Source organism: Equus quagga, chromosome 6 (genome assembly GCF_021613505.1).
Source record: "Equus quagga isolate Etosha38 chromosome 6, UCLA_HA_Equagga_1.0, whole genome shotgun sequence".
NCBI lineage: Eukaryota > Metazoa > Chordata > Mammalia > Perissodactyla > Equidae > Equus > Equus quagga.
In genome coordinates, this window is record NC_060272.1 from 53,665,907 (window position 1) to 53,679,556 (window position 13,650).

At 35.0% G+C, this 13,650-nt stretch overlaps 1 protein-coding gene across 5 annotated transcripts in view; it reads left to right on the forward strand.

Annotated features, from left to right (window-relative positions):
- Nucleotides 1-10,076, forward strand: part of NAA16 (N-alpha-acetyltransferase 16, NatA auxiliary subunit) — a 69,628-nt gene extending 59,552 nt beyond the window's left edge. For 4 of the 5 annotated variants that reach the window (XM_046664755.1, XM_046664756.1, XM_046664757.1 and 1 more), the window contains 7 exons: nt 2,608-2,821; nt 3,701-3,894; nt 5,110-5,218; nt 5,650-5,748; nt 6,085-6,228; nt 8,022-8,119; nt 8,702-10,076. In XM_046664755.1, the coding sequence (XP_046520711.1) occupies nt 2,608-2,821; nt 3,701-3,894; nt 5,110-5,218; nt 5,650-5,748; nt 6,085-6,228; nt 8,022-8,119; nt 8,702-8,899 (1,056 nt within the window). In that variant the 3' untranslated portion in view covers nt 8,900-10,076. Of the gene's footprint in view, nt 1-2,607; nt 2,822-3,700; nt 3,895-5,109; nt 5,219-5,649; nt 5,749-6,084; nt 6,229-6,944; nt 8,120-8,701 lie in introns of all 5 variants that reach the window. The other variant, XR_006889120.1, reaches the window with a different exon arrangement.
- Nucleotides 10,077-13,650: the final 3,574 nt, after the last annotated feature.

The window sequence follows — 13,650 nt, forward strand, 5'->3', positions numbered from 1 at the left end:
CCCCCCCCCCCCCCCCCGGGTACATAGCTGTATATCTTAGTTGCAGGTCCTTCTAGTTGTGGGATGTGGGATGCCACCTCAACATGGCCTGACGAGCAGTGCCATGTCCGCGCCCAGGATCCGAACCCTGGGCCGCCGCAGTGGAGCATGCGAACTTAACCACTCGGCCACGGAGCTGGCCCCTAGTTGTATTATTCTTACATGGTTCGGTTTGTTTTATTTTGGTGAGGAAGACTGGCCCTGAGCAAACATCTGTTGCTGGTCTTCCTTTTGCATGAGGAAGATTGTTGCTGAGCTAACATCTGTGCCAATCTTCCTCTATTTTATATGCGGGATGCTGCCACAGCATGGCTTGATGACCAGTATGTATAGTTCTGTATCTTGGTTGAAGTAGTGGTTACACAAGTCTACACATGATAAAATCACATAGAACTACACACACATGTTGTACCAATGCCACTTTTGTGGTTTTGATATTGTACTGTAGTTATGTAGGATGTAACATTTGGGGGGAAGCTGAGGGAAGGGTACACAGGACATCTCTATACTACCTTTGCAACTTCCTCTGTATCTCTAATTATTCCAAAATAAAAAATTAAAAAAAGAAGAAAACCTAAGATTATTTAGTTGTTTTTGAGTAGGGTTCTGCAATACAGAATATGGCTAGATTAAATTAGAAAACGTAGGATACTAATTTAGCCATGTTCTGTCCACCACAATTAGCTTATTATAGGGTGATCAACATCCAGATTTGCCTCGGGCTGAGCAGGTTCCTGAGTCACAGAGCTTTCAATGGAAAAACTCAGAAAGCCTCAGGCAAACTGGGGTAAGTTGGTTATCCTATTTATGGAAGACATTAACTGGAGAGAGGCAGCCTGTGGGCTGTTACTGATAAAGAGGCGGCTTAAATGTTTGTGGTTCCCTACGGCTCCCTCCAAGACTTGACTTAAATTCTGTGTCTCGTAGGAATGTGCTGCTAGGAATATCTCTTGAAACTGATGTCTGCCTTTTTACGCACAAATGTTTCTCAGCTTAAAAAAAGCCTGTAAGCTGTTAGATATTTTCAACTCATTATGTGTTCCATCATTTTGGCCTTGCCATTTTTCCTCAGTCAGTTGTATTGAATTTTAAGATATTATGGTGCTAGACATAATTCGATTTACATTAACCATGAACACCTTTAGGAAATACGGAATCCTTTGATTAAGAAAAGTAAAAACTAAGTTTATGTTATTATTTAAGAGTTGATTTCTCTTCTTGATGGGAGGAATGCAGTTTTCAAATCATTAAAGCATAATTATTGAAGTAATAAATATAAACTAATGTGAAACGTTCATTTTTTAAAAATTTTAATTTCCTGCTACACTGTGTACTTTTATTCTCTTATCTTAAGAATTCTTCCCTGAAAGTCTCTGGTACTTAATGTAGTTCTGCGTACAGTGTATTTCTAATTACCAAGACAACTAAAATTATCAGATGACTTGGGCAGTTACTAATGTGTCCTCTCCACAGTGTGTTCTGGGCCCCCAGGACGCAGAGAAGGTGAAGCAGTAGAAGAGCTTAGTGTGTGTTTGTGTGTGAAAACATTCATTTTCTATATGTTTTTGGAGAAGCTGCAATAGAGGAAAAGAAAGAAGATAGTGTTAGAGATATATGTAGGGAAGAAAACAAAAGTATTATGAACTGTTTTTTAGGGGAGTTAGTCATTTTCTTTCCATGTAAGGGATTAGTTCTTAACTCTCTTTGGACCAGGGACTCTGAGAATTGGATAAAAGCCTTGAGCTCTCCCCTTAGAAAAACGCTGTCATGCTTATATACACACAGACTCCAGATGAAGAACCTTGGCTAAAATGGAACATAGGTAGATTAACGGAAGCTTATTGAGTGAGAGAAAACCGTAATGCTCTGCATTTGTGTAATAGTAATGTTTAGAGTGAACTTTAAAATAGTTCTTATTTTGTCTCTTAACAGCCTTATGAAATTGGCTATATAGTTTTCTTTATTCCTAAATTCGATTAAATAATTGAGGCTCTAGGAGATTAAGAGGTCGCATGCCTGAGAAGTAGCCTATCTCTTGAGTTGGCAAATAGCATGCTTGTTGAATGTCTGCTACGCTAGGCTCTGTCCAGGCAGTGGGAAGGCTTGCTTGCCCTCGAAGCGCTCAGAGTTGAGTAGAACAGTCTGATTTGTAAGTATTTAGTGTGAACCTGTATATATTTAGTTTTAATTCAGAGCTCTGTGTAACTCTGCTGTGCTGATTTTTGAGGAATACTGAGGAGAAATATTTTGTTAAAACTAAAATATCAATATGTACTAATTTCCACATTTACAAAATAACTTGATTGTCTGACTTATTACGTAGAAATTGAGTATCATCACAAAACATGATTTATATGGAATAAGCATGGATTATGTGTAGTGAGAAACTTTAATCGAATACAAAGAACAACTTGATGTCCTTTCAACAGTAGAGAGGGCAACTAAGTGAAATTGTGACTGTTTAATTGTTTTTCTTATTCTGAAAAGAAGTCTTTCTATGATTTTCTTTTCAAAAGTAGACATTATTGACATACATGTAAGGGGTAATTTTGTGGTTTTGTTTTTAAGCATTTTTTTGAGATAACTGACGATCAATTTGACTTCCATACATACTGCATGAGAAAGATGACCCTTCGGGCCTATGTTGACCTTTTGAGATTAGAAGATACACTCAGAAGACATGCTTTCTATTTCAAGGCTGCTAGATCTGCAATTGAAATATACTTGAAATTGTATGATAATCCCTTAACCAATGAAAGCAAACAACAAGAAATAAATTCAGGTAACTGAACAGGTACTTGCTTAAGAAGATTTGAAAAGAACACTAAATTTGAGAATGTCATTGACATAAATAATTCATAGAAAAGTGTATTGTCAAATGGATGTGAAGACAGCATTAGATAAACTGTTATGCTACCAAAAAAAAGTGGAGAAACTTAGAAAAAGTCGGCAGGATGATGTTCTTTCTGTAGCTGATGCTTCTAAATCACCCTGATGGAATGACTCATAATCGTTTTTATTTTTATCCTTAGTAAGGCCAATTCAGGAATAATAGAAGTGTCTATGGGCTAGGGTCTTTCTTTTTTTTATTGTAACTAAAAATAACTTTGAGCCTCTTAGGGAAAATTATTTAGAGAAAGATGTTTCTTAAAACTGCTAGTACCTTTTGATTGGAAATAATAATGCCAATGAGAATATCTATACAGCCTTTTATTCACTATAATATCTAGGAATATTTGAGAAACAGTAGCGTGGAGGCAAATTTCTGATCTTTCATTCCTAATATGTATCTAGTGTCTATATACATTGTCTCACCTATCCTTGAAATAGCATTCCAAGAGGGTGCTTGGTGATCTCAGCCGCACTTGGCACACTTTGGGACTTGAGACTGAGTGATGAAGTGATGTGCCTACAGTCATGTATGGTGTCGGTGGCAGAACTGGGCTAGCATCAGTTAGTTTTGGTTGATGCAGCATTTGCTGTTTGCCTTTTGTGTGCCAGATTTTGTGCTAGTCATTAGGAATGCACTTTCTAAAACCTTTTATGGAGTTGCCTCTTCCTCTTTGCCCTCCAAAAGCTCTACTAATAGTATGTATTGCAGAAGAATATACGGAAAATGGAAACATTGACTCAGAATTTTCACTTATTTGAATATTTATAGAAAACCTGTCAGCCAAAGAATTGAAGAAAATGCTCAGCAAGCAGAGAAGAGCTCAGAAAAAGGCTAAATTAGAAGAAGAGAAAAAGCACGCAGAAAGGGAACGTCAACAAAAAAGTCAAAAGAAAAAAAGAGATGAAGAAGAAGAAGAAGCTAGTGGTCTCAAAGAAGAACTTATGCCTGAAAAATTAGAAAGGGTGAGATGAGTTTACTACCTTTATTTGGTAAAATTTATGTTACTTGGTTCTATTCTGGTCGTAAACATGATGCATTTAAATCTATAAATCAGAAGCCATTTGTACTATTTCAAGGTCATTAAGATAGTCATCAGTTATTTTTGAGCAATAATATGCAAATGTTGTCTAATACTAATTATTCATAAAATTATAGTAGTGGTAGGCAGAACAGTGGCTCTAAAAGGTGTCCACATCCTAATCTCTGGAACCTGAGAACATATTGTATTACATGGCAGAGGGGAATGAGGGTGGCTAATGGGGTTTAATGTTGTACTTAGCTGGTCTTAAGACAGGGAGGCAGCCTGGACGGTCCAGGTGGGCCCAGTGTAATCACAAGGGGCCTTAGAGGTGCAGGAGAGGAGGTCAGAGTGGTGTCAGAAGGACTCATCCTGCTTGCTTCGAAGAGGGCCGGGAGAACCACAAGCCTAGAGGTCTGTTAGGCAGGCTTGAGAAGGTGAAAAAGGCATTGAAACGCCTTCTCCTGTAGAGTCTCCAAAAGGGAACACAGTCCTGCTGACACCGTGATTTTAGCCCAGTGAGGCCCATGGGGGGCTTCTGACAGAACTGCACGAGTGTTGTTTTAATACAATAAACTTGTGTTAATTTGTTACAGCAGCAATACAATTGTCTGTTAAATATGAAAGCATTTTATATATCTTGCTAGATATGTTTTAACTGGAAAGAGATATCACTTCATTTCCAGGATTTTTTCAAAGTATTAATAGTTATTTAGGGACTAGATTTAGGGAAGTACTTAGCTTTCTGGTTTATTCACTGAATCTAGGATAAGTATTTTACATTTGTCATTACTTTTTTTTCAGTTACATGATGCAATTATATTTGTCTCCTTTAGATTTTTTTTAGTGTAAGGGACTGTCAGTTCTTGGTGTACCATCTCCTTAAGTCTATGGAATAGTTTTCTGTACTTTTTTGGATTTTTATAAAATTAGATTGATTTTATAATCAGAAAAAAAAGAGCTATTTCTATTTTGATAGTTGTTGACTATTTACTTTGAATTTGTTTATAGATGACAGTTTTAAAATGTTTTCTTGCTTGTTGGTTATATAAAGAGAACTGTCTAAATTACTTTAGATATGTATATAAAATTTTAGGGGAAATTTAACTTGTGTAGCTGTTTTTGAAATATAATAATTTTCCTTTCTGTTTCAAAATAGATAGAAAATCCATTAGAAGAAGCTATCAAGTTCCTTATACCTCTTAAGAACCTTGTCGCTGATAACATTGACACTCATCTGTTAGCGTTTGAAATATATTTTAGAAAAGGTAATAGTTTGAATTCAGTTTTTAATCCTTAATTATGTTGGAGACCATTTTCAGTGTAATCTTTGTCACTTAGAGCTATTTTTGTTTCTTAGAGTTCCATTTCAGTCTTCCACAAAGGTTCTTAATCCCTTTTTCCTTTGCTACCCAGAACTTTCCTGGGTAATAAATTAGAATATTATGGTCAAATACATTTTAAGCATAGTTTGAACAGTCATACAAACTGTTGACCTGAAGCAGTTCTTCATGAGTTTTCAAGCTTTTCTTTAGAAAATAAAAATTGTCTTTGATAACCACAGTCTGCTTTGAATTTTACTTATGAATGTTACAGGAAAGGCAACATTTTGTTACTGAATTTTAAGTGAGGCTAAAATAAAGTGAAGGAAATAACATAAATGTTGATGCTGTTACTTTCGTATTTTTTTGTAACACAGGAAAGTTTCTGTTAATGTTGCAGTCTGTCAAACGAGCTTTTGCCATCAACAGTAATAACCCATGGTTACATGAATGTTTAATTAAATTTTCTAAATCTGGTAAGTATAAAAAAGATAATATTTATGTAAAAGCAAATATGACCATTCAGTTGTCTTCCATTAAACTGGATGTTAAGGAGATTTGCAACAATGTAAAGCAAAAAAAGAGATAATGTTTAAAGTATTTAAATGAAGATGTTTCTATAAATTAAGTATGTTATGAAAGACATGCTATAAATTAGTGCATTTATAAGCTAGAATGTGTATATTCCGAAGGAACAGTATTTTTACTATGTAAAATCTATCGAGTTTAATAATAAATAAAAATGTATTAATTGATTTTGTTTCGAAGGATAGATAAAAAATTTTTTCATTCCAAATGTTTTATTTTTACAGTGTCTAATCATAGTAACCTTCCAGACATTGTTAGCCAAGTTCTATCTCAAGAAATGCAGAAAATATTTGTCAACAAGGATTTGGAAAGTTTTAATGAGGATTTTCTCAAGCGCAATGCTACCTCTCTTCAGCATCTGCTTTCAGGTTGGTATTTAGCTCCCAGGGTTAAAATGTTTATGGAAAAAAGAGTGCAGTGAAAAAAAAATCGGAAAGATGTTCAACCTCACTAATTATCAGAGAAGAAGAAATGACTACAGTATCATGTTTGATCTTTCAAATTAGCAAAAAAATTTTTTGGTTTGAACAAAAGAGATTCAAGTATGGTAAAGATGTGGCAAATAAGTCCTCTTGTATTTTGCTGCTGAAAGTGTAAATTGGCCCAGCCATTTTAGGAAAGCAATTTGTCATTCTTACCAAGAGCTTCACGTTAGCCGTGTCTTTTGCTTTAGTTGTAACTTTTGTAAATACTTTTAAAGAATTAAGCCAAAGCAAAGAAAGAGCTTTAAGTGCAGAGATGGTGACTGACACGTTGTGGGTAAGTATGGGGAGAAGAATGGAAACAAAGTTATTGTATGTCCAGTAACAGGGGAAACAGTAGGTTCATAGGATGGAATACCAGGTAGTCATATAAAGTGATGTTTATTCCAAAGATTTGTAATAACAGGGGTGAATACTTCTATAATGCGTATGCAGAATTAACATGCGATATAATCTCAACTGTGTAAAAATAATATACATGGGGTAAAGGCTGAAAAGAAGTCTGTACCAGAGCTTTTAGTGATTGCTTTTGGGTGTTGTGGTTATGAATGATTTATTTTTTTCTTGTGTTTTTATTACTTTACATATTTTTGTATTTTCAGGATTTATTTCTATCCTGCCTTGTTACAGGAAGGATTTTAGGCAGTTTATACAAATTCACAAAATGATAAGATGGCATAAATGCAAACTGGACAAAAGATTGTGGAAAAAGAATTGGGGACAAAATGAAGTGCCTAGTATAATTAAGTATGCTCCTACTTTATGCCATATGTTTAAATATTTTAACCTAAGCTTTCTTGTTGTAAAGGGAAACTTTTAGGTTCTGATAACTAGGAAAAGAAGTTAATTCCTGGGAAAAATTACAACACTTCTTGGTAGTAAAGGCAGATAATAATTTCTCTTCAAGAACACAGGATAATGGAAGAAAACATTTATTTATTATAATTATGGGAAACGCCTTTCCAAACATAATATGAAATACTAAGAAGATAATTTTTGCCACCATAAAGAAAGTCAAGACCAATTGGGGAAAAAATATTCACAGATATGTAACTGATAAAAAGCTAATAATATACATAGAGCTCTTAAAAATTAACAATAAACACTATAAATTAATAGCAGTCCAATAGAAAAATAAAGATAGACCATGTAATTACAGGAGAAATATAAACTGGGTTTTATTTAAAAATAGCTTTAACAATTACTTTTTTTCTTGGTGAATACGCAGACATTTTCTCTTGTCCTTCCATGATACTCCTCTGTAACAATAATTTGTTCCTTAGATGTTTTATTTTATGGTATCATGTTTTTTAATAATTGAATGATTCTAGCTGAAATAATGATTTGATGCCACAGGGCAGCCCCTATTGACATTTTGAGTTCTAGAGTTGGTGGGGTGGTTAAATCTGGTCTAGTGGTAAATGTTTAATAACCATCTCTTTGTGACTGAAAAAGCCCTGATTTGTAGTGTTTTGCCATAATATAAATACTCCCATTGTGGCCTCAAGGTGTCAGTGGGATGTCACTGAAGAAGGAGTTGGGAAGAAATGTCACACTTGGCTCAGCAGAGCACCACTGATTAAACACTTGGAACCATATTTTAAGTCACTGGGCAATCTAAGTCAAATCAAATGCAAGACATGGGAATTTACTCATTTTGAAGTGTCTTGGTATTTTAGGTGCTAAAATGATGTATTTTCTGGACAAGTCAAGGCAAGAGAAAGCAATTGCTGTTGCCACTAGACTGGATGAAACTATAAAAGATAAAAATGTAAAGGTAAGAATTTTCACAGACCGATATCTGCAAATTTACCGATAGTGAGTGATCTGAGAAAACGTATCTTTATGGCGTGATTCTTGAGCAGGCCTTCAGTGTTCTGCCTGGGTTTGAATCTCAGCGCCACCAGTTCTGAACTGTGTCACATGCGGCAAGTTACCTCTCGTAGCTTCCTTTTCCTCATTTATAAGATGAGGATGAAAATACTGTCTGTCTCACAGAGTTGGTATCAGAGTTAACTGAAATAATAAACTGTGAAGTGCTTAGTACCTGCCTGGCACATAGCACTCAGTAAATGGGAACTGTTATTAATAAAGGACACTTTCATTTTAGTGATCACAGTTTCAGAGATTCACTTTTTCAAGTATATGAATTTTACTGCTTTTTTAAAGCTTTGCAGAATTGATTTTTAAAATGTTCCTTTTTTGAGTGATTACTTACCATAGATAGCAAGAAGTTATTTTAGACTGAGGCCTTGTCAGTTTTCTCTTGCTTAGTTAATAGATTGCATCTTTTGATTAAAGTGATTATTAACCAAACTTTTTTTTTTTGATAATTTTTATTTTCCCCTTGTTTCAATAGACTTTAGTACAGGTTTCTGAGGCCCTGCTTGATGGCAGCTTTGGGATCTGTAACTCCCAGTATGAAGAATACAGGATGGCTTGTCATCACCTGCTTCCTTTCACGTCTGCGTTCCTGCCTGCTGTGAATGAAGTCCACAGCCACAGTGCGGCCCTAAACCACACGTCTAACTATGATGTCCTGGCAAATGAAATGTGAAATCCCGTAGAAAGTTGACTCCTATAAGACTCAAAGCTGAATTCAGATCAGGGTTTCTTTTCCAGGGTATATTTTAATATAGATATGAAATGAAAAAATTGGCTAGAATTTTTAAATGGAATGTTCTGTAAGCTTATTTTATTCTTTATCTGATTCTGCCAATTTATGTAAACATCTATTAAAATTACCTGTTTATACTTGTACAGTTTTCTTAAACTCTCAAATTATCGGCATTGTGATGGGTGCTGTCACTTCTGTATCATGAATATGATGATTTCTTAGTAAGCTGAGTTGTATACAGCCCCATTGTATTATTTTCTTTATATCCTGGTTGTAGGATCTATGTTTTGATCCCTTACTGGTTTGTTTTATTGTTTATTTGCTTGCTTTTTAATTCACAAGAGTTTTAAATGTTAACTGTATGCTAAAAACAATATGGAGCTCCTTTTGGCAAATACTGAGGTTTATTTAGAAATTCAGTTTGCCCTTTTTTCCACCTTAATTTTTTCATGATTTACAGTTTCCTTTTCACTATCTATGAAAATGATACTTTCTGTTGAATAAGGGTACTCCACTTTTATGTAGCTGATTTCAGAAGGTGGGGGTTTGTTTGCCTCTTAATCATGGATATTCACTGGTAAATTTGTTGCATATCTCTAGATCAGTCTTAAAGACCCACAGGCAAGAATTATGCTCTCTCGAGTTAATTGCTTTTTGTGTTAACAAGGTTTATATATGAGTAGTGTGCTTCAAGGGAGCTAATAGGGCAGCGTATAAGTTATAGTGAAACATTCTTATAGCCATGTGTTGACTATTAAATATGTTTTTATATCAGCAAAATGAGAATTTAAACTATCATTCATTTGACTATTAAAACATAGTATTGTTGGGCAATATTTTTTGGAGGCGATAGCTTTTTGTTCTGTCTTGTACAGAAAACAGTAATGGAATCATTTAATGTTTCAGAACTTTGTAAATATGTCTGTAATATTAATACTTCCCCTTTAAGGAAAACATAAATTCAAAAAGGGAGATTTTATTTAGAGAAACATAGCTAATTAAAATGATTTTCCTTCACTCTAAGCTATTTAGATTCATAGTTGTTGAGAGGAAAAAAACTCACTGTAAAATAATGCCAACCTATATAATGCTGTAATAAATTATTTTGTACACAGTTGCTCATTTGTATTTGTGTTTTGTTGTCACTTAACGGTATCAAGATATTTTTGCAAAATGTTTTTTCTTTGTGGGAGTAAAAACTTAATCATCTTAATTTCTTTCAAGTTTGTAAAAAAAAATCCACCTACCAATATATTCTGGTGCCACAGCAGCTTGACTTGTTTTTAGTGTTTTAGTAATTTTAGAACTAATCAATCTTCATCACTGAATATCTTGGCAAGCATGTAATTTGTCATGTTACTTTCAGCAAGATGACATTTGCATAAATTGACCTGGGGATTTTGCTTTCAGTGGCATTCTTTTTAAAAAGTATTCCATTGGGATCATTTAGAGTTTCTAAGAGTTATAAGGTGGATACAATTGAGATGTGAGGCTTTAGCTTCAAGGTATGGGAAGCAGGATAAAGGCAAACACTGGGATCAGTGAAATCCAGTAGTGTGTCACTCAGTGTTTCAAGGTTGCATCTATTCTCCTCTCTCCTCCCCTTCTACTTTGAGTGTAAACATGTGAACCCGAGACATGGGCATCAGTCCTTTTTAGGTAAGGGAGGCAGGGTTGTATCATGTCCCTCCACCCCCTACCTCCATTCTACCCTCCTATTTGGCAGAGGCCCTTTTAGTTTCTGAAAGCTCTAAGGAGAATAAAGACAAGCTTAAATGAGAGGCATTTGAGAACTAAGTACTTAAAGAAGTCTCTAGTCTCAAGGGAACAAACAGCAAGAAGTCCTTTGTCCTGGTGATCCTGCCAAGTTTATCAAAACAGCTGGAAAAGACACGAAGATTCAAGGCATAGTGTGATAATTTAGGAATTTGGTTTCAGATTTCTGTGATTTCTTTTTTGAAACAATGAATTGAATGGGCAAGGCCTAGAGGGTAAAGAACCATAATTCAATCTGTATTTATTGAGCACCTACTAAGTTTCAGACACCATAGTAGGTATGATAAATACAATAGTGAACAAAATTAAGTCTTTATTCTTACAGAGTTTATCTTCTATTGGGGGAGAGAGAAACAGATATGTGATGTATCAGGTAGTGGTAATTACAATGAAGAAAAATCAAGCATAGGATGAATATAGAAAGTTGTGTTGGTTATGGTGAAATTTAAGAATATCAAAGAAAAAGAGTCTAAAAGCTAACGGAGAAAAAGAGGAGATTATTCTCGAGAGAATCAGATTGACATAAGATTTCTCAAAAGCATTATTGAGTGTAGTAAGATGAAGGGTTTTTTTTTAAGTATGAAGGAAAAATAACTTAAAATTTTATATCCAGCCAAATTAGCATTAGAATGTGACAGCATTTTAAAATATCCTTAAGCATACAAACCAAGATTTTCCTTACAAAGTTTCTCACAGAAAATACTTTTGGAACAGTATTAAGAGATGCAAAATCTGGAAGATGCTGCAAGAGATATGAGAAGTAGGTGACCAAATATTTTTGTAGTGTTTACTGTTATCTTAAAGAGAAGCTATTTTCATTATAACAATTCTAGGCACTATCATGATTGGAGTTAAAGGTATAGACTAAGACAATAAGAGCTAAAATGCCTCTTGTTAAGACAAAGTTATAGACATTGAAAAGATTAAGAAATTGCATAAGCAAATATGAATATGCTTATAAAAACCACCATAAGAAAACAAAATGTAAAACTCAAATGAGAAGTAAACTCAGTTTAGTGGAAAGCAGAAAAAGGAACAAAGAAAGATTACAGTAAATGGAAAATAAGGTGGCAGAAATTCTGATGTAACACTGATTAGAATAAGTGTAAATGAGTTCTTAGCCAGTTAGAAGACTCAGATTGTATTAAAATTGTTTACAAAAGACACTTAAAAACAGAAACATTGAAATAAAAGGATAGAAGTAGATGTAGCAGGCTAATATGAATGAGAATTAAAGTGGAGTAATAGTCCAATAGAATAGAAAATGCAAAATATAATGGCAAAGAGACATTATTATACATTAGGTTAAGAAAATACAAATTTTAATGGTAAAAATTTGTAGCTGTGTGGTAATGAGTTAAGTAGATGTGATCATTTTGCAATATATACGTATATCATGTACACCTGAAAGTAATTTATGTCAGTTATATCTCAATAAAAAAATAGAATAAGATACATCCATCATTGACTTATGTGCACTTAGCCTTAAATTCTATCAAGCAAAAACAGTCAACTGAAGAGAGAAATGCAAACATCAACAATTGGAGATTTTAATGCACTTCTCTCCCCCTCAAAAACTGAAAGATCAAGTAGATAAAAAATAAGCAGTAATTATTGAAGACAGTGCAGTTAGCTTGAGTTAGTATGTATGTAGGCCAGGCCAGGCCTGGTGGTCTGGTGGTCTAGTTGTCAAGATTCAGCACGCTCACTTCTGTGGCCTGGGTTCATTTACCAGTCAAAGAACCATGCCACCCTTCTATCAGTTGTCAAACTGTGGCGGCTGTGTGTTGCTGTGATGTTGAAAGCCATGTCACTGGTAATTTCAAATACCAGCAGGGTCACCCATGGTGGACAGGTTTCAGTGGAGCTTCCAGACTAAGGTAAACTTAAGAAGGATCTGGCCACCCACTTCTGAAAAAATTGGCCATGAAAACCCTGTGAATAGCAGCAGAGCATTGTCGGGTAATAGGGCTGGAAAATGGGAGGATGAGGCAGAAAAGACGGGAGCATTCCACCCTGCTATACAGAGGGTTGCTAGAATCTACTAGCAACAACAAAGTGCGTATTTAGAACTTTACACCAAATAGAATGATTGGGAAGGGTTAACTATTTTTAAGTAGGATGGTCCAAGAAGGCATTTCTCATGAGATGACATTTGAATGGCTTTGTGGATCAGATATTTAGGGGAAGAACATTCCAGAAGGATTAGAAAGGCACAAGGTCTTGAGGTGAGAATTGTTAATAGATGATGGGTGGCAGTGTGTCCCTTTAAATTCTTTAATTTGTTGTAGAATAAAAACATTTGGACAGTGTAGATTTAAGTAACTATGAAACTTAGTATCTAAGAATTATAGTGGATTTCAGTGCCTAGTTAATGAGAGGGTAGCTAGTGGGGTCTGAGAAGTTTTTATGTGTGAAATAGCTTAGACTTGTGGATAGTCTCATTAATAGATTTGGTTCCTAACAATTTGTTAAAGAAAATGATTATAATCACTGACGGGATGCCTACTAGCCCTACCTCCTTCCACCTGAACACATAGATGTTGGTTCTAGAACACAAATTTCTGTTAATTTTCTAGCTGTACTTTGTGACTTTGCACTTTAGGATAACTATTGTGATAAGTGAACATTTTTTGTCTCCAAGTAACTAAGTGCCTTCATAGCACCAGTTGAATTGTAGGTTGCCTTTGGTTCCTGGGAGCTTGTGAACCTACAGCCATATAATCCGTCCACCCTACAGCTGATTTAGGACCGGTTGGAGTTTTTCTAATCATTGGAGACTAAGACTGCCTTTGAAAGGAATGCTATCTGGGCCATTGCTGAATTCTGAAAGCCTGAATGCCTGCTCCGCTATCCTCACCCTACTCCTAATCCACCAGGAATGTGCTGGGACTAATACTCTTGGCAGACTCCTC